The sequence below is a fragment of the Ammospiza nelsoni genome, chromosome 5 (assembly GCF_027579445.1).
Source record: "Ammospiza nelsoni isolate bAmmNel1 chromosome 5, bAmmNel1.pri, whole genome shotgun sequence".
Lineage (NCBI taxonomy): Eukaryota > Metazoa > Chordata > Aves > Passeriformes > Passerellidae > Ammospiza > Ammospiza nelsoni.
The window spans coordinates 63,709,833-63,733,127 of NC_080637.1; the positions used below are offsets into that span (position 1 = coordinate 63,709,833).

Below are 23,295 nucleotides of genomic sequence, written 5' to 3' on the forward strand. Positions count from 1 at the left end.
TTTTTGTCCATCCAGTGAGCAGTTTCAGAGCTTTCCTACTTCACCCTATGGCAGAATTGAAAAAGTCTCTACCTAAGCCTTCATTCTCCTTACCATGGAGCAGTGTTTGTGGAGCAGATTCACACTGTGGATCCCCATCCATGATCAGGTGGAGCTCACTTTCAATGTTCTGACATGTGTTTGGCTTGGAATCTCTGTGTACAGTCCCACACATGTGAGCCCTACCAGGAGTTGCATGTGCAGGCTGTGTGTGTTTGATGTGTGCATGTTTTAGGGGGCTTGCTGGGGCTGTGCTACAGCTGTGTGCTAATTTGTAAATCTGAAACTCAGATAACTCCTTTGATGGATCTGTATAGGTAGAATGGGTATTGTCATGATTTGCAGGCCTAAATAGCAGCCTGCCTCATGAGATGGTGTATATGAGGAGATTCAGGTGCTGTCCCATAGACAAGTGCATTTCTCTCTTTCCTTCTCTCTGTGATCACTGTAAATGGACTGTAAATTACAGTAGTGATTTTCATGGTGATGGTAATATTGGTTAAATCCATCTGAGAAGTTCTCTAGCAGCATGTTCATGTTTTGCAGTATGAATCTTGCCTGCTGCACCCATGTCTGATTTGGGAAGACATAATATCTTCATTTCTCCAGAGAGCTTTAAAAAGGGAGGGCAGGGAGAAGGTATGGGAAGAAAGAGTCTCGTACACATGGTCACAGTACAGCATGGCCAGTCCCTGGTGTGAGGTGCTGTCCTGCTAGATGATTTCTGACAGTGCAACTTTGCTGCTGGCTGCCTTACCTCTTTTCTTATAGAAATGTAAAAGATGATACTTAACGTGGGGTGTTTCAAATGTCACCATTACATTCCCTCCAACCTCTGCAAGCCTATTCCTATGCTTGTTGGGTCTAATTTGATACTAAATGATGCTGACTTGACTGTTTTCATATCACAAAGGTCTTAGTTGGAGGTGCCTTACTTCATTTCCATATGTTGAACAGAGCACAGTGTTCCCTGGTCCGTGCTCTAAAATATCACTGCTTTTCTGCAGTCCCTGGAGGTGAGGAGCATTCATCTGTGGATATGGGAGTTAGATACAGACAGACACACTGAAATGAGCCTTTCCTCCATTGCATGGAGGCAACTTGTCCCTGGGCTCCCTGCAGCACCCGAGCTGCGTCTGCTCCATCCCCAGAGACCGAGCTGGTGCTTGTAGCAATGCCTCCACTGTGAGGAATAAATGAAACCTGCCAGTAGTCCATGCTCATGGCCCTGCCAGCAAAAAGCTAAAAGGGAGAAGGTATTTTTGGGGTTGGGGAGTCCGTGGGCAGCATCCAGGCTGAGCAGCAGGAGGCCTTCATCTCCTCAGGACAGGGAGAGGAGGGACACAGGCAGCAGGGGTTATCTGAAAAGCCCAAGTCTAAGGGAGATGGAGGGAGAATAGCTTTCCTTGCTGCTTTGGCAGCACCTGGGCTGAGGTGTGGTTAGAGCAGCAGCTGATGACAGGGCCAGCAGAGGCACCCACACAGGATTTCAGCAGTCATGGAGAGCTGGTGCTCTCCACTGGGCCTTTAATCCCCGTTAAAATCACTTCAAGTGGTTGCAGGGAGAGGAAGAGCAATTTGAAATGCAGTCACTGCTGAGGAGAGGGAATGGTTATTGTAATACTGAAGCATTGTTTTGGGAAAAAGAAAATTCTATGTGACCCAGTAAAGAAAAGGCTTTAAAAGATTTAGCTGCTTAATCCTGTTTATCTGCTGTTAGATCTTCACAAAACCTCCCAGAGAGATTCAGAGCAGCGTCTGAATGTACAGACCTCACCCAGTGACTCAACAGCTCCTCTTCCTCAACTTAAGGTTTGGAAAAGAGGGGACATGCAGCTCACTGTGTGTAATTGCTCCAGCTAATGAGCAGCAGTCTTTTTTTTTTTTTTTCATAAACATTCAACAATCTTCACTTTTGTATGATTAAAACGTTCAAATAGTTCTGGTTAATAACCTGGAAAATGGTCTGTGCTGTCTCCCAGGTGAAGTACAGCTCTGGAATGAACTGAAAATGCTTTAATAGTGGTGTGTTATTTTGTAATTATTCTGTGGCTTTCGTTCTGTTTTCACCTTTGGTGAGGTGTTTTCCCTCAAAGGACACTTAAAGTAATTCGTTCATCTTCAAGTAAATGCAGAAATGCAGATGGAGGAGGATCCAAGCTCTGTCTAGAATTCAGAAAATAACCATATAAATTGGAGCAGAAAACAATGATATGGGGTAATAATTAATCTAGAACTTAAATTTCCAATGTGTAACTGGCATTCTGTTGTGTGTAGCATAAACAGGGTCCTGGCTTGCAATAAATGGAAGGTCTCCAGAGCCAAGTGGCTAAAGTCCCATTAATATCTGCTATCTCTGTTCAACAGAGTTTTTCTGTGACATTTCTGGTTGTTGAGATTACTAAAATGTAAGGGTTTATTTTCCCCCTCTTTGTCATCTAATGAGGCTTTGGCTGTTTCTTCTGAAAAAAAAAAAATTAAATGATGACTTATTAAACTCGGGCTGTACATTTTTAAGATGTCTGTGGAGGTGCAAAGACACTTATGTCAGTGATTTCAGTGTTCCTCTGAAAAGGTACCAGCATTTACTGTGCAGACACCTGTTGGGCTGTTTCATTTTGTTAGCAGAGACTTGAGGCCACAAAAAAAATTGCTTTAAAAAATAAGTGTGTTGTCATGTGGGATACTGAGGTGATGAACCATAATTACATGCAGACCCAGATTTCTTCCTTTGTACTTGTTTTCTTGATGTTATTTGTGAGGTACAGTAGGACTTCAGTTTGACTTTTCAAACAACAGTTCCTGTGGCTTGTTTTCCCTTTGTATCTGTGTGGTGAGCCAAAATTCAGTCTTTTGCTGACTCTCTTGAAGGAACTGATGAAGATATTTATGTACACGTTTGCAAAGTCCTTCTTTCTGGAAACAGAGGCTTTTTTTTTGGTCACCAGGGGCCACATCCCTGCACTACTCTTGGGTCAGATTCCTCTCCCTGCACATCCCCTGTGTTTGCCCGACTTGTCAGAACCCAAGTCCAGCTCTGTGCAAGAGTTTCCTCCCCAGGCATTCATCTGCTGAAACTCCTTGCCCAAACTCTTAGATCCCAAATTTTATTTGTATATACTTTTGTTTGGAATGCACACAGAAATATGTGGGTTTGGGATCTGGAGACTGCTGTCCTCACCAATGCCACATGTGTGGAGAGAGGATAAGTTCAACTGGGTGTACATGAACAGGTGGAAAAAACACCCCAGGCTTTCTGTGGTACTTGGGAACTAAATGCAAACAAAAAGTTAAGGTGAAAATAGCAACATGACTAATCCTAGGAACATCAGCATTGTTTATAACCTTTAGACATAGGTTCACCCAATAACAGTTGTTAAAATTGCAAAGAGAAGTTTGTCTCAAATAATTCCTGGAAATACCATAGAAAGTGGAGAAAGGAGAAGTAGCACTTCTCACAGAAAAACAAAATCATAGAAATGACTACTCAAAATAAATAATTGTGTTTTGTTTTTTGCTAAAGGGGCTGTTTTTGTCAAACCTCATCAAATGCAGCAGTGGTGTTGGGTAACTAAGCACAGTGACTTGCCTAGAGATGGCATCAATGCTGTGGCATAACCTGCATTTCAGGTACCAGGAGCTGTCACTGGAGACCCTGACAGGCAGCTGGGCATGTTTCCATTGGGATTTTTGTCCCTTGGGTGGGTGCTGGTCTGTCACCTCTAGGTGGTTTCCCATGGGGAGACCACACACCAGCTCACACCCCTGTTTACTGCAAGGTCCAAGCTTGGGCTTTCCCTTCTTCTGCTGCAGACCCACGGGACGTCCTTCAGCTCCTGAGGCAGCCTTTCCCCCCTGCTTTCCTCTCACTCGTGTCTCCCCTGTGTTTTGCAGCCGCTGGGCCAGCCGCAGCGCCAGCACGCAGCGCAGGAAGGACCGCCTGCGGCAGCACTCGGAGCACATCGCGCTGGACAACGACATGAGGGAGGTGGGTGGCCTCCTCTGGGGGCAGCACCAGCTGGGATCCAGGAGCTGGAGGCTTGGACAGCAATGTGCCCATTCCTTGGGGCTGCTTTGTGGCTCCTCTGTGGTTTGGTTGGGTCTCTGTAGCCGCTTGGATGCTGCTCCGCTTGTCACCAATGCTGTACAACTTCAAATCACACAACATAAATAAAGTGCTTTTATCATTTTGGGACAAGACAGCCCCATTTTCACCAGGGAAATGATTTGCTGATTTAGACCCTAGCTGTGTTACTGCACACAGACAGCAGAGCCTGGCACTGCAGCTGCCAAACTCTGGCCAGGGTGGAAGTCTCTGGAATAGTCAAGTTCTTGAGTAAATGTCAGCCATGTAGAAGTGAATGAGGCAGGATTCTTCCTTTTTTTCTTAAAGGAACTTTTTTCCCTTTCTTTTATGTAGATTTCTAACCTTTTACATATTTGAAAGGTTAAGACTTTGGGGCCTTTTTATGCCTAAAGCTTGGAAACTCCCATGCATCTTGTAAATGTCAGTCACACACATGTGTTTCTTTCCCATCTTTTCAGTTCTTCATCCTTCCATTAAATATTTTTCTGCCACGTTTTTTCCATTGATGTCCATATGCTTCTATTGTATGTCACTAGCAAAAATATAACACTCATGCTGTTTTGTGGTAAAACTCACTCAGTAATGATAGTCAGTGTTGGAGTTTGCTCTCCAAAAGAACCTGAGTGGATGAGAAGAGTCTTCAACCATAGTTTTGAATGATGTTTCATGGAAACACAGCAAAACAGCACTTGTACCTGTTTGTTGCTATTTTTGCTAACATGGCTTTGCAAGTATATTTTAAGCAGTGCCTCGTGCGTGTACACGGCAGCAGAGCCTTCTCAGTACTTTGTCATGTATTTACTTTCTTCTTTTTTTTTTTGGCTGTGGATCATATGCATGCTTCTTTTGCTTTGTCTCTTCTTTCTGTTCTGCCATTGGGGCATCTGCCTCCTCTTAGCCCTCGGAGGAGCTTTTGCTTCGTCAGAACTCAATGGCCTTCTGGGAGTGGGATCAGGGACCACCCCCTCCTGCACGGCCTCCTAAAAAATCCTTCTCTGAATGCTGCCTGGTATGTTTTAGTTCTTCTTGTTGAAAGCTGCTTTTGAGATGTTGTTAGCATGAGGAACCTCTGTCTTTGCTGCCTCTCAAACCTGCCCCTTTCTTGTAGAGTATGAGCACGTCCCTGTAGCGCTTGGAAGTGTGGTTATAGTCAGAAAAGTAGCTGGAAAGGAGCTTCCACACCAGCTCCCTGGAAAACACGGTGGCTCCAAGGCTAAAAGACAAGAATTTTGTTTTGCTTTGGGGTTTTTTTTCCCCCTATGTTGCTCACCTGGTAATTCAGTTTAGGGTGTCGCATCCCAAGAGCATTGCTATATGGATGCTGGACCATTGCATCCCAGTGGGCAAGAATGCGGTGGTGCATGGATGCTGGAACAGGCAAAAGGCAATCAGCTGATTCTGTCAGCCCACCCTTAGTCTTCTCTGGAACCTCAGAGTTTGTTGGTTTTTTTTTTTTTTTTTTTTTTTTAATATAATAAGAAGCTATACAATGAATAAAGTTATCTGTGTTTTGTACTCTTCAGACTATAACCACACTTTTTATCCCTTCACATTTAGAAAGAAATATTAATTTTTCTAGTTATGTGTTCCCTGTATTACTTTTTGCTGATTTTGCTGTTAATTTTTGCACTGAGATGGAAGTCACTTGTGAGGTTGCTTGCTGAACAACATACTTTCATTGTCTGTAGCTTTTTTTCTTTTATTCCCACCTATAGTTTTTGAACTATTATAAAATCCTTACAATATTTTTGGAACTGTAGTTACCTAACTGAGAATTTTAGTGGAATACAGCTTTTTAATGGCAGAACCCTATATTCTTGTCTGGCCTGTTAGGGTGGTGCTAAGTGGTTCTTGTTCAGATTTCTGTGTTCAGAAAATCCAATTGCATCAGAAAAACTCTTCCTATTTAAATTTAAAAAAAAAAAAAGGTGGGGGGAAGCCATTTGCTATTTCAAAGTGTTAAGATTTTGGTTTTGCTTTTCCTAATCTCCTGGAAGGTGTCCATGCCCATGGCAGGAAATTTGGACCTATGTGATCTTTAAGGTCCCTTCCAACCCAAACCATTCTGTGTTTCTATGGAATAAATTTTCTGCCCAGGCAGGAAGCTCCAAGGATGCAGCAGCCATAGTGACCTCTCAGTTCCCCAGAAAACCCAGCCAGCAGCAGCAAGGATTCCCTGGAGGGATGTGACCTGCTCCTTCCAGGAAAGACTGGTCATTGTCACATACCATCCCCGAGAGAGGCATCCTTAACAGGACACAAACCCACTGTGGAAACAGAGCATTCCCACACCAGGCTATGAGCTCTTTTTCTCAAGACTTTTATTTGGCAATATTCTTTTATCTTGCTCTTTTTAAGACAAAATTATGAATAATGCTCAAACAACATTTTGATAGTTGGGGCCAACTTCTCAGCCTTGCTCAGCATGTAGCTCTGTCACTGATGCTGGGGTCAGAAGTCATGTGCTGATTGGTTTGTGGATTTTGGCTTAAAACAAAAAAAAAAACAAACACCCCCAAAAAACTAGACCAAAGCAAAAAATACCCTACCCTGAAGACAATGCAGTGGAACAGGAAAGTTTGAAAGTCTTCAATTATAGCAATTATAGCTTGGATCTTTTTTTAAAGAGTGTGCTGATTTTTTTGTCCATACTTTACAATTAGCATAGTAAGAACATGAATGATTCCGAGTGTCAATTCTGTTTAAAATGAGCTTCATTTGTAATCAAAAAGTTAATTGAGAATAAGATCAAGTCTCATTTTTCCTTCATAAACCATCTAGATGAAAAGTAATGGATGAAATCTTTCTCATTCACTAAGTGTATTTCTGCTTCTTATAATTTATTTTTAGGGGGTTTTTTTCTATTCATATATAGTCTGGTCACAAATTAGACAAATTTTTTTTTAAATGAGAAATAACAGTGGAAAGAAACTTTCTTGGTGTTTTGGCTTTATTGCTGAATGAAGGTATTACACTTTATGCACTTGTAACTAACCTCATGCTAGTGACTAACAGCACAGTTCACTGGCTAATATTGGCTGATTCTGTGCCAATCCAGGGCAATATCTTGCTTTTTCTCTTGTCAGAGGGGATCATTTCACTTCTCTAGTGACACCTAAACATCAGGAAAATCAAGATTGTGTTTCTAGATTAACACTAGTTCATTTATTTTCATCACCTTGCTTGCCTAGGATGAGGAGAGTCACTCTGACCTGCAATATCTAAAATTATTCTCTTTATTTTTAGAAATACATGCAGGAGGCAAGGAGTTTAGGTAAAAATTTAAGGCAGCCCAAACTGTCAGACCTCTCTCCAGCTGTGATTGCACAGACCAACTGGAAATTTGTGGAAGGGTTGCTGAAGGAATGTCGCATGAAGGTAGGTCCATACCCTGGGTGCTCTCTCCTGGATTGCAGTGAGCTCAAAGAGCACGTGCAGATGTTCTCCTGGTTCACAGCTGGAATTACATGGTTCTTTTGGAATGCATGGTTATTGCAGGATGGATGGCCCTATAGTTTTTTTCAACAGCTGGAAGAGAAGGGAACGTGTTTTGAAAGGAACGTTGTTTTCATTTCTCTTCTGTTTATGCAGTTGAAGTTGATGGAAGTAGAAAGGACAGGAAGGAGAAATCAGCATGATCAGACATCTTCTGGAGGATTTCCTTTAATTTTTCATATTTACATGTAGCCTAAAAGAATGGCCTGGAGACCTGTGGTCAAAAGGGAAGAATTCAGCATGAGTGGCTTGTGCATGTTGTTTATGCATAGCAAATGAAATATAACAGTTCCTGGTGTTAAAGAAGATTTCATAGCCATGGACATAAAACTTCTTTGTGTCTGTTGCAGTTGGTAGTATACTCCTTTACCTGAGTGTTAAACTTTATTAGCTGTGACAAGAATTGAAATGGAAGCTAAGTAAGACTGAGCATGTGTTCTGGTCTCTGCTTGGTAATAAATCACCAGCAATGAAATAAGACAATTAATAAAGGATATAGAAGTAGGACAGCTGGAACAGGCTCCCCAGGGAAGTGGTCACAGCACCAAGTCTGCCAGAAGTCAAGAGGTGTTTGGACAATGCTCTCAGACACATGGTGTGACTCTTGGGGCTGTCCTGTGCAGGCACAGGAACTGGACATGGTTTTTCTGGGTCCCTCCCAACTCAGGGTATTCTGTGATTCAAAGTAATTAAGCAAAACTTTTTAATATAATTATTTCCGTTAATTTACAGTCTCTGCAAATAGATTTGAAGTTTTTCTCTGTTAGCCATGGTCTCTAGATTAAGAATGTGTAAACTCATCTGTAAATTCTGTTCCTTGTTGGATAACATTCTTAGAAACTGTTGCGATCTTTTTTTTTTGATAGACTAAACGCATGTTGGTAGAGAAAATGGGCCATGAAGCAGTTGAGCTGGGACATGGAGAAGCCAACATAACAGGTCTGGAGGAAAACACACTGATTGCCAGTCTCTGTGATCTGCTAGAAAGAATCTGGAGCCATGGTCTGCAGGTCAAGCAGGTTGGTAAATACTGAATGTCATCTCTGCATTCTACGCTGCTACTCAATGGTATAACCCCAAAATAAAGCAGGAGATGTCTTTGGGATCAGTGTCCCTGGTTCATATTTTGCAAAGATTTTATATGTTTGGGTTTTTTGAGGGGGGATTGTTTTGGGGTTTTCCCCTCTGGACATTGCAGTAATGTTGTCAAGTACATGTTTGGTTTGTTCCCTTTCAACCTTCACAAAGGAAACCCAGAGGGAGAACAAAGAAACAAGGTGGGTGGTGTGACTGCTGAATCAGTGGGGTGGTTCTCTCTTCCTGAGGTTTCATGGCCCAAGAGAGAAGGATTGGCTTCCATTACTGAACATTTTGCCCATTCAAATGCTGTTCCTTATTCTGCCATGTTTATTGGCCATTACTGGTTATTTTTTTGCCTATTTTTTTTTTTTTTTTTCAGGGGAAATCTGCATTGTGGTCCCATTTGCTTCAGTACCAGGAGAGAGAAGAGAAGCAAGAGCACAGTGCAGAGTCCCCAGGTGAGTACTTGGCAGGTGACTCCATGAGGAGTCCATCACAGCAAATGAACTCGGCCATAGGAGGAACAGAGCAACCACATGAAACCTGTGCAGGATTTTCAGTGTATTTGCTTTGTAATACCACATTTACCTTTTGAGACTTCTTATAGTCATTGTGGGGGTGTCTTGATGTCTGGACAAAATGGATTGAAATCACTGGAGGCCAAGGCACATATTTCTTATCCTTGTCTGGAAAATCACTTAATGCATGTGCACTACCTTCATTCCCTTTTAATGAGCATTGAGTGAGGTTTGAGAAGCATTGTCTCCATGAGAAATAATTCCTGAAGAAGCTGAAAGTGTGGAACTGGGAATAAGAGAGCTGACATTTTTCTTTCAGTGAGCATAATCTGTCTCTCAAATCCCAATATGAATAACTCTATGTTCAGTAAATCTTTTTACTGGTGGGTGGTACTTCAGAAATTGTGAAATTGATCTCTCTCCATCAGTCTAGGTGCTCCATTTATGCTTTGGCTTGGCCCCTTACAATTAGTAAATTACTTCTGTGTTTAAAGAGAGGTTTTCTAAAAACTTTGAGATGGGGTATTGTAGTAAAAGTCTCTGAACTTCAGTGGGTCATCTTGCAAGGACTCTCCAATTCAGATCCTGCAGATGGAAACTTTTATGATCAGTCCTCAAAGAGGCATTTATGGACAAACTAGTCTCTCTCATGAAAGAACTTTTTAATAAGCTTCAGTGAGTAATGCACTAAACAATCTGGCTGGCAGGCACAAATTCCTGAGAGCAAAATGTGTCACCACAAAGTGGTTTGATCAGAGCAGAGAACTGAAATGCACAGCATTCTTTGCATTGAATATGTTACTGTAGCTTAATTTTATTTGAGTTGTTCTCAGTTGTGAGCTTTCCATAGAAACTTCTCACTAATAAAACTCACTGCTGTACAGATTTAACCTAAGGTATTTCACACACAAAAAAAAAGAAGCTAGATCTCCCAAGTTCAGTGCTGAGTTAAGGAAGAAATAGGTAATATATTCAGAATTTTCATTTTGTCTGCTTCTACATTTCCAGGATAGAGTTAATGATAATGCACAGAAACAGTGCCGTAACCAGCCAGTGAAGATTGTTTTTGTATTGCAGACTATTACTGTAGTGTTGTGTTAACTGTGTGTATTTTCTCCACTGTAGTTGGTGGTGGAACAGAAAGACGAAAGTCTGATACAGGAATTACTCTGCCTACATTGAGGGTGTCCCTGATACAAGACATGAGGTATGCAATTTGGTTCCTAAAGCATGAATTGTGGGTTTAATTGTGTAGGATAAGGTAAACATCCTCACTGGGTTCGAGTCTACAAAGGCTAAGGAGAATTAAACCTTCTCTTCAGCCCACATTGAAATCTACAATGTGTTGCCTTTCTGTTTTGAAAAACTTTTTTGTGTGTTCACTTGATCTTTTTTAGTGAACAGAGAATGAAAACCACACATATGTTACTGCAATTTCTGTTTTCCCAGGGGGGTTCTTCCAGTAACAAAGCCAGCTTCTACAAATAACAGCAAATAAGTTCAATTCCTTGGTATTTTCAGTTTGTTTGTTTCAGTTCATTTTTTAATTACTGACCCAGCAAGTACAGTTGATAGGCAAAGCAAAGGGACATAAAGCCTGCTCACAATGCCTGAGCAATATTCTTTCTTTTCAACTAGCATTTCATGGCAGAAAGTAATAAATGTACAAGCTTAGAAGTTTCATCAGACCTAGAAGTTGGGTGAGTTTAAAGCTGGGATGTGAAGTTAGGACAGTTTCTCTGAAGTGGACCACAGCCTGGCTCTGGAGACCTTTTCAAGCAGTGTTTATTTGGAAGCAGAAGGATTAGAGGGTCAGAAGAGGTGGAGACTGGTGTGACACCAGCAGGCAGAAGTTCTTCAGGGCATCTCCTTGATTAAGCCACTGCCAGGTCAGGCCACTATTTTCATACTTGTCTTGCCAGGGCTAAGGATTGCAGTGGGATAAACATGTCATGAAAATGGAGGAGGAGTAATGCAATAATGCTCATCTGTAAAGAGCTGAGAGCAATTAAACATGTAAGACAACATGAGTACTGCTTCTTACATTCTTCTCACACCTAAAAATATGGCAAAAGAACCTTAGGGTAAAAAATAAGATTTATTGTAGTTAGTTCAGAGAACCCTGATTACAGTGATGTGATTTTACTATGTGGGTTGATAGATTAGTCAGATTTTTCTGGGGAAAAAAAATCACTGTACTCCCCACCTGCAGTGTGCAACCTTTTAGTTTGATGCTTTGTAGTTTGAGTCTTTTGTTCTGATTTCAAAGAGCATGACATGCCATGTACTGCTAAAACAACATGTAAAAGAGGGAGAGAGAGAGAGAATGCATAGAATGTAGTGCCAAGAGGTCATTCTGAACATGTGTCTGCCATTTTAGCATCCCTCTCATGGGATGTGGCAGCTCTCTCCTTAATTCAGTCCTGGGAGACTGACAGGCATGCAGAGGGTCAGTGTGGGGGAAGGATGAGGGAGGATCTGGAGCGGAAACTCCTGTGCTGGGGGGGTGGCTGACAGAGGGGGCTGTGTGTGCTCACTGCTGCATGCATGGGTCTGTCTTCCACTGGAGTAATGAAAGCCCAGCATGGATCTGAGCTCTCTTGTTTGAATCACAAAAGTCTTTCTTACTGCCCTTCAGAGAAGTACAGAAGCAGAACGTTACCTTTTGTAATATCTTGGGTATTTGTGATTGTCCATGAATATGTTTGGTCATAGGAAAATGCTGGGCAGATGGTGAGTTGAATTTGTCATCTGTAATCTCGAGGCATACTTTCTCCTGCTTGGAAGGAATGCTGCCTAATATTTGTTTGCACACCAGGCTGAAGTTGAAGGATGGGTAATTGTTAAATTGCAGGGCTTGTGGTGCTGACTGAACTAATGGCTGGAGGATTAAGCATTGCCTTAAGCAGGGCTTGTTTCTGATGGCTCATGCAAGGCTATGTAAACAACTTAAAAGCAGGGCTGAGTCACAGTCATGCTCTGAGTGTGCCATGTGCCACAGGTACTGTGGTGTGTCCTCTACCTCCCCTCTGAAAGCCAGGCATCTCAAATGTGGTCAGGAAGATGCTCAGGGTGTTTATTTTTGTTCTGTGCATGGAATCCCAGTGGCACAAGCCAGCCTGGGGATTCTCCCTCCAGCTTTTCCCCTGGCACAATCTGCCCCATCTCTCTAGCCCCCCTTCCAGCTACAGCCTGCTTCCAGCATGGCATTGCTGAGCATCCAATCAAGCCAGTCAACATCAGGGCCTCCCCAAAACCTTTGGTCCAGCTGGATTCAAGTTTCTGATCCTTCCCCTTTGGGCAAGCTCTTCCTTGCTATCAGCACTTGCTTCATGCCCATGTCGTGCCTCCCTCCTCAGGGAGCTTGCATTGGAGGATGTGAGCTGGCCCCTGGGCCCACAGCAGTGATGCTTAACCTGCTGTGCTCAAAAAGAAGGCTGAGCAAAGCCCTGCTGCCTGCCTGGGGTGAGCTATAGGCTCCTTCCTGACTGTGCTGCCACGGGAGCAGGCACAGCATCCCCAGGGCACGGCGGTGCTGCGCAGCTGCAACCTCTGCTGTCAGCACAGCTGTTTGCACAGGGTTTGTTCACCAGACCCCAGGCTTACATTTGACAGGGCAAATAGATTTTTCTTTATTACTAATGGGATTAAAAGCAAGTCCAAACCAGGGGAGTTGCATCGAAATGGCTGCTCAGTGCTATGACAAGAAGAATTTGCTGTGCGGTGCTGAGCATACGGTGCTTACACTTAGGTCACTGATAAAAATAGAGCTGTTCTGACTCTCACAACTGACAGTGAAATAAATTTGGGTTCCTGCATGCTCTGTTCTGTTACACTCTGCTTTTGCTGACACCAAGACTGATTACTGAATCTTCTTAATATCTCTGGCAAGCTGCATGCTTGCAGATATTTATTTTTTTTCCCAAATGCACAATTAAGGCTTATCTAGTCTGAACCAGACACAGGTAATGAAGAGGCACAGAGAGCGTGCGTGGAATAAGGTTGAGTCCATCTGCACTTGAATCTTCTCCCAGTGAAATAACATATTCTGCTCAGTGTTTCATATTAGATGTAATTCAAGCTGAGCACTCAGGGGAAGGGGAGGGAGATGATAGTGTGTGCTTTGATCTTCCCATCTCAAAAGGCTTGAAATGTCTGAGGAGAGTGTCTCAACACGATGTAGTTGATTGTAGCATGCATCCTGTTTCTCAAGGACTGCAGGGGTCACGTGTCCAGCGCTCTGCTGGAAAGTCTAATGCTGGCTGCCATGCTCTGAGCCAGGAAGGGCTTTCCCCTGCCAGGAGCAAGGCTTCAGCCTGCAGGTCAGCCTGGCACAGAGCAGGGCTCCTGGGCTCTGCGTGCTCTTCATTTGTGCAGAGAAAACTCCTATTTCTGGACAGCTCCAAGTTGTTCTTTGCAAATTTGCCCTAAAGGTCCTGGGCTTGCTCTGTTAGAGGCTCTATAAACAAGAGAGTAGTTTGCTCAAATAATGCAGGGACTAAATATAACACAAAGCACACACTTGGGTGTAACAGATGGGGGAAAGCACGAGACTATAGTAGTCAATGTAAAAAGCATCAGTCACAGCATGACTTTGTTGGATTTCCTTTGGAGTAAATATTGCCACATTCCACAACACTCAGCAATGCGTGGAGGGCTGTCAAGGAAGTTGCAGGAGTTGGACAGTAAATTGCAGCTGGGATTAGCTCAGATTTCAGCTGATGGTACTTGGAGCCTGCCATGGAGATTTGGAGGGCTGAACTGCCTGTGCACTTAACATGCAGATTTTATGAAAATTAAGAAACTTGAGCCTTTTCTTTCCTCTGCTGAAAACTGTTACTCACTTTTCTTGTTTTTTATTTAACCAAGTGGGGAGTTTTTGGAAGCAGCTTTGTCCTGCCGTGGCAGTTCTCTTCCTCTTCTAAAACTCCTGTGCTCTAAAGCTAGAGTTCTCCAAACTGAAATGTTGGAAGGTTAAAAAGAAAAACACATAACTGTAGAAGAAATCCCCTATGGAACAGTTCTGCTTTCCTATAGATAAGACATATGGAGGGCTGTTCAAATTATCACTTACAGGAAGGCTTCTTCTATCCCTAAAAATGTGATTCTGCTTGCAGCTTCCTGCTGCTGTTTTTGCCTCAGCAGTCCTCCTTTTCTCAGCTGTGCCATTGCTGCTGCTCTCAAGGGGCTTTGTTAGAGCCTTCAGAGCCACTGTGGCTTGGAGAAACCCTCAGGACTTCGTCTTCTGCCCTCCCAGACACACCTCAGGTCAGCAGCTTGAGGTGTAACTGAGATTTAACTGGGTCTCACAAGGTGCCACTTGTTTTTAAACAACCCATTGCTGTTTTTAAGTCCTAGCAGTGTCCATTAAAGCACCTACCTTGGGCAATGAAGGGGTAAGCAGATTTACCCCTCCTCACATTGGCCAGGCAGCCACAGAGCAGCTCCTATGGGCTGCCATGCCCAGGAAAAGCTGCCCCATGTCCTGGTGCCAGCCTGGGATCTCATTGCCCCACTGCAGGGTTCTGGGGGCCCTGCTGGGGATCTCTCCAGAAATCATGTCAGAAGACATTTTCCAGTTCACTTGCTGCATCATCACACTGCATGTTGCCATTTGAAGCATGCAGAATTTTTATGATTCATCTATTTATTTTCTTCCCCACACATTTCAGGCACGTTCAGAACATGAGTGAGATAAAGACGGATGTGGGGCGAGCCCGAGCCTGGATTAGACTTTCTCTGGAGAAGAAGCTTTTGTCTCAGCACCTGAAGCAGCTGCTTTCCAACCAGGCACTTGCAAAGTAAGCCAGCTCTTTCCTTCAAACCTTCATTTCATGTTGTGAAGGTGGTGCTGCTTGGGGTACAGCCAGGCACCCTGTTTGGGTACTGTGGTTTCCAGTAGAAGTGATTGAAGGGCAGGGGGGAGCTGGGAGAGGTGGTGCTGCCCACCCAGCAGGGCAAAAGTCTGCTCCTCTGCATGGAAAGCACATCACAGATTTCAGGAAGGAGGCATTAGTTCATGGTCAGATCCCTGCACTGATCCAAGCCACACTGCAGCCCTACAGATCTTGAGCTGACAGGGTGGTGGGAGGGCCCCAGCTGCTGCTTGGTGCATCCTGCTGAGTTTGCTGTCACAGTGGGGAGCAGAAGGAAGATGTGGTTGTTAGAGGAGACCATTCCACAGTGGGAAGGCGTGGGGAAGAAATGGGGTTGCTGTGTGTTGGTTCAGATCTGCTGCTGTGAGTAGTGTTAGTTTTTACCTGTGCTTTCAGCAAACCCCAAACTGAGATAACTCAGCAGCCTTGCTGTGGGAGTGCTCTGTAAAACATCTGTAGCACATTTACATGTCCTCTGTGGGTTTCTAGCAGCTTCTGGTTTTGGGGGGTCATACGTCTCATTAAGAGCCACTCTTCATTTGGTGTTTTGAGATTCAAACACCTTTTAAGACACTTGGTGCTCTTTCAACAGCAACAACTCAAATGCCATGTGCTTGTTTCTCCCAGGAAGCTTTACAAGCGTTACGCTTTCCTGCGCTGTGAGGAAGAACGGGAACAGTTTCTGTATCACCTGCTGTCGCTCAATGCTGTGGATTATTTCTGCTTCACAAGTGTCTTCACTACGATCAGTGAGTTGGAGAATCAATTTTTTTCCCCCTGACTAAAAATTAGTTGCTGTCATGGTTTGTAAGAGATGATGTTGGTGGTGCCTGAGTAGCTGAGCCCTTATCTGTGAGCCTTGGTTGTTGCTGCAGGGCTCCTGGGTGCTGGGTGTTGCTCTGGGAAACCAGCTGGAGAGCCAAGGCTGTGTGGGAGTGCTCTGGATAAGAGCACTGCACAAAGGAGAGCAATCAGCAGGGAGTGCTGCTCTCTATGTAGTTTCTTTCAGTTTCCCTCCCAGACAAGTCCTCTACCTCCTAATGCTTCTTTCTGGCCTTCATTAAGTGCGCACAGCAGTCTGCTCTCCGCAGACTGAGGAGGAGATGCAAGATTAGAGGATGAAATACTTTGTGCTGCTCTTTGTATCTTAAATCTCTTTTTGTCTCTTCTTAAATGCCAGAAAGATTCCCTTTCTCACTCTCTCATGTAAGGAGAAGAGCAGAGATTGGATTGCTATCTGGAAATTAATCTTCATCTCGCCAGTACAGGACAATGCAGAAAAAGCAAGATCCCATTAGGTGACCTAATTATTTGGATTCACCTGGGCAGCCATTATTTTTAATTTTCCTGCCTGTTCAGAGTGAACTGAAGCAAGTTTTACATGGCTGTCAAAACAGGCACTCATTCTACTTTTTCCCCTCTAAAAGCAATAAATCCCCCAGAACTACCGCAGCACAAAGAGATTTATTCATCCTTGATTACCTTATTTCTGTGGGGCATCCAGCCTAACAGCTTTCTTCTGCAGGACAAGTGCTTGGAATCTGAGGGTATTTTTTGAGTGCAGTATGATTGGCTGGCACACGAAAATAAAAGAGGCTGGCTTGGCTTCCCCAGTCCAAAAGGCAGCTTGTGAAGCATATGGGGAGAGTGGATCTTGTGCTGGAGGTGCAGTGTCAGAGCCAAATCCAAATTGGGGTGGGTGGCAGTCCTTGTCTTCAGCATGTATGGGTGGCACAGGTTGAAAAGCAGAAGAGTAAGGGATTAAGAGCAGGAATAAGAATAAAGTGGGGGATGTACACAGAGACACAGCAGACCTGAGAGTCTGGCTGTGGTGTCAGCACTACTTGAAGGGGGCCTATACCAAAGATGGGAACAAACATTTTATCATTTACCTGTTGCAGGAGGACAAGAGGTGATGTTTTTAAACTAAATGGGGGGGGGGGGGGGTCAGTTTAGGTTAGATATAAGGAAGAAGTTTTTATCACGTTTTGTGTAGTGAGACCTTGGCATAGGGGATGGGATGGGATGGGATGCCCCATCCCTGGGAGTGCTCAAGGTCAGCTTGGACGGGGCTGCGAGCAGTCTGCTCCCTGCAGGGGGCTGGACTAGATGGCTTCTAGAGGTCCCTTCCCAGCCAGGCTGTTGGAGGGCTGTGACATGCCCTCCTTCCCTGCCCCATCCTCCGGCGGCGGCTCCGTCCCGCCCGTGCGGTGCCGGCTCCGCCGCGGGGCTGCAGCTCCACCGTGCGGCACCGCCGCCCTTCACGGGAGGGGTCCCCTCCGCCTCCGAGACCGGCAACCAGAGCTTGCCTTCAAGGGAAAGGCGTGGTTTGCCCCAGAAATTGCGATTACTGTAAGGAAAAAAAAAAATAAAAGAAGGCTAACGTGCTTCCCACTCTGCCTGTTCGCAGTGATCCCTTACAGGTCAGTGATAATTCCCATCAAAAAACTAAGCAATGCAATAACCACATCAAACCCGTGGATATGTGTGTCAGGAGAGCTGGGAGATAGTGGTGTCATGCAGATTCCCAAAAACCACCTAGAAATGACGTTTGAGGTGAGTACGTGCTCTTCACATTTTCCTTACAATTTTAAACGTGCTTCCAAATAAATATGAATTTGTTGAAGGGTTTTTAAGAGCACAGCATTTCAGATTCTGTCCTGATTTTCAGCATCACTGTAGGTTCAAATATGTACAGGAAAATAGCATGGTCTTCTTGTGTGAGATGAAGGTTTCCTGTGAGAACACACCACTTTTAACCACAGGCCTTGCTGCTGTCCCTGTCCAGCCCAGAATTCCTCACCTTGCCTATCTATTTCTACATCTCATTCCCTTCCACACCTCCTTGCCTAATTGTCCCTTTTAGTGCTTATTTCCACCTCCTCATCTCCCTTCCAAGTTTCCCTTCTTTCACTCTCTCTTTCCACTAAACACCACCCAGGTCCCTTTTGACCTCTGGCCAGTCCCAAATTTCTTCTGGGCCAGTTGTCTGGCATTGCTCTTCAACATCCCAGCCTCAGGTGCTGTCTGTGGCACACCAGGAGCTGCCATCCCCAATGGGCTCTCTCCCCTGGGCTTGCTGGGGCTTTTTCTCTTTGCTTTCCCCTCTGCTTTCCCACCCAGCAATTTCAGGCTGGCTCAGTGCCATGCCAAAGCAGCTGGTAGCAGGAATTGCAGGGAAAGCCCCATCAAGCTTCTCTAGCTCCAGGCTGTACCGTATCCATTAAGGAGTCATTTTGTAGGAAAATCTGCTACTGAAATTGAGGTTGCATCCACTGAGCATATGCAGACTGATCTTCAACAACAATAGCAAAAAAAGCCTCTTGCCAAATACAGGTTGATTTTGACAAAGAAAGGATATTTTTGAGATAAATGCCCACGTATCATTCAGATATTACTGTTTTGTAAAAAAGATCTCCAGGCTTCTAACAGGCAAAATGACATACTTAGATATCTCTAAGGACCATATTGATTCTGTTCTGGATTATTCCTTTGGCTGAAGCTTTCCTAAAATATCAACTTGGGTAGCCACCCACTTGTAGAAATGTCAGCACAAGCTGCTTTTTTTGGCAGCATCAGAAGCAGTGAAAACCAAGGTATTTCAAGGGAAGTGTTTAGGTGACATTAACAGATGTTGTTGCCAGCCCCACCTACAATTACATCTTGCTCTGGAATTCACAGTGCCTTGTTTTCCTTCTTCTGTGTCTTTGTGATGCTGAGTCTCATGTTAGTGGTTTTTGTTTGGGCCAACAATAAGAAAATCAATCTTAGAAAATAATAAAGGATCTAGGGACTGCTGCATAGTGTGGAGTGAGTCAGCTGAAGGTCAGTATGCCCCAAATGGATTTTTGAAAAGCTGTTTGTATTAAAGGTCTATTTCTTCTGCAAAAGCACACCTTTTTATCACCTTACTCAGAAATGTGTAATTAATACGTCTCAGAAATATTCGGAGTGAGTGATCCCAACAAAGAATATAATCTCACCACAAGCTTTTAAGAGTTTTATTTCTTTTTCTCTTGTCTTAAAATAATTATGCTGCTTTTGCAAATACTCTGCATATTTGGTCGAAAACACTTGTTCTATAAACTACAGAGAGCTAGAAAACTGAATAAAAGCCTATATTTGACCATATGCCTGCATGTGGTGGGGGTGTGTGTTGTCTGTTCTTTTTGAAATGAAGCAAAAACTGTTACTCATTTCAGTGCCAGAACTTGGGGAAGCTGACGACCGTTCAGATTGGTCATGACAACTCAGGGCTGCTGGCCAAGTGGCTGGTTGATTGTGTCATGGTCAGGAATGAAATAACAGGACACACGTACAAGTAAGCAACAAGTTGTCATTTTTCTTGTCTGAAATTATTTATTTAGAGAAAGCAAGGAGGCATTCACCTTCTCTTTAACTTTGATTGCAGCTGGTTTGAGTCCCTGATAGGGTTGGGTTGGTTTCCTCCACCCCCCTGGTTCTGTCATTTCAGTAGCCCTAGTTGAAGTCTGATAAATATTTAATGAGATTTGAATGCAGGATTTTCTTTGCATCTTTCTGAGACAGAACAGACGTATGGATACTTTTGAAGTGATTGGTATGATTGTGTCTAGTAATTAGATCTCTTGATTTAAAGTAGTGGGGTAAAGTTGGGCACAAATTGACTCTTGAAAGTCCAAGAGCTGAAATGATGGTCTGGGTGAAATACTAAGAAAATAAAAAGTTTTGATGATTTCTTAATCTTACATTGAGCACATACCTCTGTGTCAATATGGTCTCCTAATTCATCATTGGTTTTACAAAATGTGGCTAAGCAGAGACAGGTTTTTTAAAAAATGTGAACTTGGAAAACTGCAATTCAGAGAGGTGAGCTCCAGATCTCAGAGTCGACTTCAATGTTATATGGGAAAGTAGGAGAACATGGGATAAAATGACTGGGTATGGACATGTGCATGGATTTCATTAGGGTTGTGTATGGGGTCCAAAGGTACAGCAGTAAAATGCAAGGTCTGAGTATGAAGAGATGTCACAGCCTCAGCTGGGTGGAAATTCTGTGGGGATTTGGTTGTTAATCATCACAATGCTCTTCAAGGCTGCATGTCATTTGTGGGTGCAAGTGCAGAATAACTCAGCAGAAAACAAGATGCAAACCATAAAATATGTGTAACACAAGCTTTGCATATTTCCCTGTTTCTAAGGACCATCAGTTGTGGTGCAGGGGCTGCTCCTGCAGAGCTGTGCTTGGTGAGAATTTTCTGGGAGCAAAGATGGTTCTTCATCCCTGTTAGCAGTGTTGTTGGCTGCCAGCTGTCCCCAGCTCTGAGACCAGGCTGCTCTGTGTGTGTGGCTGACCTGTGCTTGTCCTGGGCCTGTGCAGGTTCCCCTGTGGGCGGTGGCTGGGAAAAGGCGTGGATGATGGCAGTCTGGAGAGAATCCTCATTGGGGAGCTGGTGTCCTCCACGTCCGACGAGGAGCTGGGCAAGCAGTGCCGCACCCCGCCCCAGCAGAAATCTCCCACTGTGACTCGGCGCCTGAGCATCACCTCCCTCACAGGGAGGAACACCAGTGAGTCCTTGCCTTCCTCCCCAGGCTTGTAGGGAAGGGAACAGCTGCCAGCTGCTGGGGAAAAAAAGCTTCTCTGTGGGGGTACCAGTCATTGGTTTTTCTGGGTCTGGGTTGAAGGGACTTGACAGAGTAATTTGTGTTCGGACTCAGGTGTTGATTATTTCTTATCAGTAAAACAGTCTCACTACTGTGAGTTGGGCAGCTTTTCATTCGAAGGCACAAAATGGCCAACAATCTCTTGTTACAAGGTCTTTTAAGACTAAACTATCCAATTCAGAACTGACACCTAGGTTATTTTCCCTTTTAACCCAATAACTGATCCCACAGAACCCACAATGCAGACTTTTCTGCCCAATTACAAAATGCCCCCAAACCCATGAAGAAGAAGGAAAATAAAACCCAGGACAACACCCTGTGCCCTCCATATTGCTTCCGTCCACAACATACTAAAAATCCCAAATCCTAAATTTCTCACCAAGTGGTACACCTACCGTACTCTCTAGAATCTATTCCACACTTTTGTGGATTCCAGTCTATCTTGAAGTCTGGGAAACTTTCTCCATGAATGAGGGTCAAAGTCAGTGCTCCCCTGGGGGTAAGGGCACCCCAGAGCAGACAGAGAAATATTCCCAGTGCGCTGGGTTTCCACACTTCTGTGAACAGGAAGGTTCATCCTGAAGCAAGGCTTGGTGCAGAGCAGCAGCTGCAAGCCAATGAGCTTTTCCTGCCTTCCCTGGTTGGTGTTTGCTCTGTGACGTACATGTTGCCTCTTCAATGTCCCCTTTTGACTGTTGAGAGATAATAATCTCTTTCTTTGGAGCATGGAGATATCAGATGAGGGAGGAGGCAGCAGAATTTGCAGTAGCTGATGCTGCTCAGCCTCCCAGCTCACTTTGCAGTCTGAGGGCAGCTCAGAGCTTGATGTGGCTGCTGGGAGCTGCCTTCTGGCAAAGCTTGTCTCTGCAGGGACCCTAGGGCACATTGACCTCACATCCCTAAAATTAGCTTTTATGAGTAACTGCACTTGGCTGCAACAGGACACGGGACTGTGAGGGTCACACAAGGCATTCTCTGCTAAAGCACAGAGGTGGGACAGTGTGGATCCTGTTCATACATCTGTCCAGCTCCTGTAAAACTAGAGGACATGAGTGCTGAAATGTCAAGCAAGCTAAGATTAACCTTCAGCTGGTCTGCTCTCCATCATTTCACAGAGCCTAATGCGGGGCAGATCCAAGAGGGAATCGGGGAAGCTGTGAACAACATTGTGAAACACTTCCACAAGCCAGAGAAAGAGGTAATTCCTGCTTTTCATTACTTGCCTGCAAATTTTTATAAACAGAAATGGCACTAAAGTACCAGTAGATGTACTACCTTTAGATAAGAAGTTTCTGGCATCCAGACAAGGCAAGTTGTACTAACCTGCTCTCCCTTTTCCACAGAGAGGGAGCCTTACCATTCTGTTGTGTGGGGAAAATGGTCTGGTTGCAGCCCTGGAGCAGGTCTTCCACCATGGCTTCAAATCAGCTCGCATTTTTCACAAGAATGTTTTCATCTGGGATTTCATAGGTAAGCTGTATGTGGTTTGGAGGAGAAGGTTTAGGGCAAAATTACTCCTCAAACACAGACCTTGGATCCTCATCAGCTAGGGGGCCATTTCTCCTGCCAAACACCTGCTCCAGGTTGCTTAAAGTCAGTAAGAAACCTGATGGCAGATGAGAAGTACTAAACTCTGTGTAAGAGAAGAGTGTGAGCCTGCACATAAATTTTATGAGTTCCTAGTTCAAACAAGGCAAGCTGGAGGTTGGAGTAGAGGAGCAATAAGGAGGAGAGCTAGGAAAGGGCAGGGAGTGAAATGTTTGGATTCCTGCTTTATGAGAACTCTCCTAATCATTGCACTGGTGATCCTTACCTGCAGGCCTGTGTAGGGGTAATTTAAGATGTACCTCCTCCCTTAGAACAGGCTTGCAGGCAGAGATGCTTAGCCTGAGGGTGTTTACTCAGAAAAAGTGAAAAATCACTGCTGGTGGTATCACTTAGAGTGAAACCACTGAGGGGTGCTCTGGTGCTGCTCCTTGGTGTTAGCTGTGTTAGTCAGACTGACCAGTGCCATGCCATGGCAAAGGTGGAGGTGACCACCTACCTGTGGTCTTTAGAGTCAGGAATTCATAGATAAACTGTGCAATATCTCTCAGCAGGTTGGTTTTTAAGGATTCATTCCCTTGTGTGATCCTGTGTCACAATGAAGTGCTGCTTTTCACTGGATTCTGATCTTTTCCCTACCACAGAGAAAGCTGTTGCTTACTTTGAAACCAGTGATCAGATTGGAGACAATGAGGAGGCCCTTCTGCTTCAGAGATCTTCATGCAAAACCTTCTGTCATTATGTCAATGCCATCAATACAGCTCCAAGGAACATTGGAAAGGATGGCAAATTCCAGATCCTGGTTTGCCTGGGGACAAGGTACCCAACTGTTCTTCATTATGTGTGTCCTCTGGCATTAGAGTAGAAGAATATTTCTCCACCATTGTTTTTGCCTTTAGTTTTCCATTTTGACATCTCACACCTATCTATTATCCAGTGCCTATTTTAGGCAGCTTTAGTACTACGTCAAAAATTGGAGCAAAGAGGCCCTAGTAATATATGGCTAGTGTCT

General features: G+C 44.2%; 1 protein-coding gene across 2 annotated transcripts in view; it reads left to right on the plus strand.

Annotated features, from left to right (window-relative positions):
• DENND5B (DENN domain containing 5B) overlaps window positions 1-23,295 on the plus strand; it is a 105,885-nt gene that overhangs the window by 78,010 nt on the left and 4,580 nt on the right. For both annotated transcript variants that reach the window (XM_059472182.1, XM_059472183.1), the window contains 13 exons: window positions 3,934-4,027; window positions 7,373-7,504; window positions 8,488-8,640; window positions 9,081-9,159; window positions 10,345-10,426; window positions 14,892-15,020; window positions 15,723-15,844; window positions 17,506-17,651; window positions 19,298-19,416; window positions 20,455-20,642; window positions 21,854-21,936; window positions 22,082-22,208; window positions 22,928-23,102. In XM_059472182.1, the coding sequence (XP_059328165.1) occupies window positions 3,934-4,027; window positions 7,373-7,504; window positions 8,488-8,640; window positions 9,081-9,159; window positions 10,345-10,426; window positions 14,892-15,020; window positions 15,723-15,844; window positions 17,506-17,651; window positions 19,298-19,416; window positions 20,455-20,642; window positions 21,854-21,936; window positions 22,082-22,208; window positions 22,928-23,102 (1,629 nt within the window). The remainder of the gene's footprint in view (window positions 1-3,933; window positions 4,028-7,372; window positions 7,505-8,487; window positions 8,641-9,080; window positions 9,160-10,344; window positions 10,427-14,891; window positions 15,021-15,722; window positions 15,845-17,505; window positions 17,652-19,297; window positions 19,417-20,454; window positions 20,643-21,853; window positions 21,937-22,081; window positions 22,209-22,927; window positions 23,103-23,295) is intronic.